The following is a 1,898-nucleotide window of genomic DNA, read 5'->3' on the forward strand; positions in this document are numbered from 1 at the left end:
TTTGGAGCCTGTCCTGGAACTCCCTTTGTAGACGACCAGGCTGGTCTCGAACTCACAGAGATCCGCCTGCCTCTGCCTCCCGAGTGCTGGGATTAAAGGCGTGCGCCACCACCGCCCGGCCCCTCCACACTCTTGACTACCAACTCGACTCTCTAGCCCTCATGATTTTCCAGCCCTCGTTAACTTCGCCGGGTATCCTCACCCCTAGGTCTCCCTTTTCCCAGGTCAAAGATTGCCCCCGCAGCGTTACTGATCTAACAGCTGCGATAGCTTTCTTGCCTCTCCCTGCAAACGAGAGTCCTAGGAAGCCACGAGACCCGCCCCCAAGTGTTCCAAAACACTCAAAAGCCCCGTTTCCCTTATGTGGAATGGGATGTGGTAGAACCGTCCAGCAACATCCCTGGGAACGCTGGCCCGAGCAAGCACAGCAACGCGACCCCACTCTCCCTGTCTCTCTCATTGAGAAGAGACGCTGGGAGGGGTCCTGGCTTTGTCACGGTCTCTTAGCAAGCTAAGGGAAGCAAAGGTCAACGGGAATCCGCAAAACGGGCTTTGCAGCTCGCTCTGCCCGCTTCCTGCCAGTTCCAAGAGAATCCGGTGCCAGGGTTCCGTGCAACCCCGAAGCCTCTGCGCCCAGCCCCGCCCCGAAGCGCCCCTCCCCAGAGGTCTTCTCGAGAATTCTGCCACAACCTCGGAGTTGCACCGTTTGACTGCTTCGAGTTCCCGTAGCTCCGCGCTCTGAGATCTGAGGGTAGTGCTTCCGGGCCGCAGCCTAGGACGCCTCCGCGGCGGTGTAAGTAGAAGCAGAATCCCAAGAACTCAGTGAGAAGGGAAGCGGTCCGAGCCACAGTGTCCCCTCTAGTCCCCGTATTCGAGTCTTCGCAGATGCCGGTTCAGTTTAACTAGAGGGACTAGGATTCCTGAAGCCCCAGCTCCCATGACTCAGGGGTTCCCGGCCGGTTTCCCCTGCCAGGATTCCAGTTTCTATCAACGAACGGTCCCCAGCCCTGCTCCAGGTCCCTCCTCCTGCATCCGAGTTCCCCTGCAGCCCTCATCCTCAGCCCAGCTAGTCACTCTCGCTTCGTCTCCCTGACTGTCCGCAGGCCTGGGCAGCATGGCCGTATTCCGCTCTGGCCTCCTGGTGCTGACAACGCCGCTGGCCACCCTGGCCCCACGCCTGCCGCCCATTCTGACCTCGGCGGCCCGCCTGGTCAATCACACCCTCTATGTGCACCTGCAACCGGGCATGGACCTGGGGGGCCCCGCCCAGCCCCAGGCCAGCCCTGTGCAGGCCACTTTTGAAGTTCTGGATTTCATCACGCACCTCTACAGCGGCGCCGACCTGCTCAGGCACCTGGACGTCAGAATTCTACTGACCAATATCCAGACCAAGAGCACTTTCCTCCCTGTTCTGCCCTCGGTCCAGAATCTGGCCCACCCTCCAGAAGTAGTACTTACGGACTTCCAGACCCTGGATGGGAGCCAGTACAACCCTGTTAAACAACACCTAGAGCGCTATGCCATGAGTTGTTACAGCTGCTGTTCACAGTTGTCCTCTGTCTTGCTGTACCCGGATTATGGAACTGGAGAGCTGCCTGTGGAGTCCCTGGATGTCCCCTTACCCTCCACCATAAGGCCAGCTTCCCCGGTTGCCAGATCTCCAAAGCAGCCTGTGCGTGGCTACCACCGTGGGGCCGTGGGTGGCACTTTTGACCGCTTGCACAATGCCCACAAAGTGTTGCTCAGTGTTGCATGTGTACTGGCCCAGGAGCAGCTGGTGGTGGGAGTAGCAGACAAAGATCTGTTGAAGAGTGAGTGAGAGGGACGAGGGACCCCGGAATAGGGCAATGGAGGACACCCGTTAAATTTTCTTTTCTTTCCTTTCTTTTTTTTTTTTT

The 1,898-nt window shown here is 58.5% G+C and overlaps 1 protein-coding gene across 2 annotated transcripts in view; it reads left to right on the forward strand.

Moving 5' to 3' along the window:
• Positions 1–678: 678 nt before the first annotated feature.
• Positions 679–1,898, forward strand: part of Coasy (Coenzyme A synthase) — a 4,069-nt gene continuing 2,849 nt past the window's right edge. For both annotated transcript variants that reach the window (XM_005369037.3, XM_013354458.2), the window contains exons 1-2: positions 679–793; positions 1,104–1,811. In XM_005369037.3, coding sequence (XP_005369094.1) covers positions 1,115–1,811 — 697 coding nt within the window. In that variant the 5' untranslated portion in view covers positions 679–793; positions 1,104–1,114. The remainder of the gene's footprint in view (positions 794–1,103; positions 1,812–1,898) is intronic.

Source organism: Microtus ochrogaster, unplaced genomic scaffold, assembly GCF_000317375.1.
Source record: "Microtus ochrogaster isolate Prairie Vole_2 unplaced genomic scaffold, MicOch1.0 UNK44, whole genome shotgun sequence".
Taxonomy (NCBI): Eukaryota; Metazoa; Chordata; class Mammalia; order Rodentia; family Cricetidae; genus Microtus; species Microtus ochrogaster.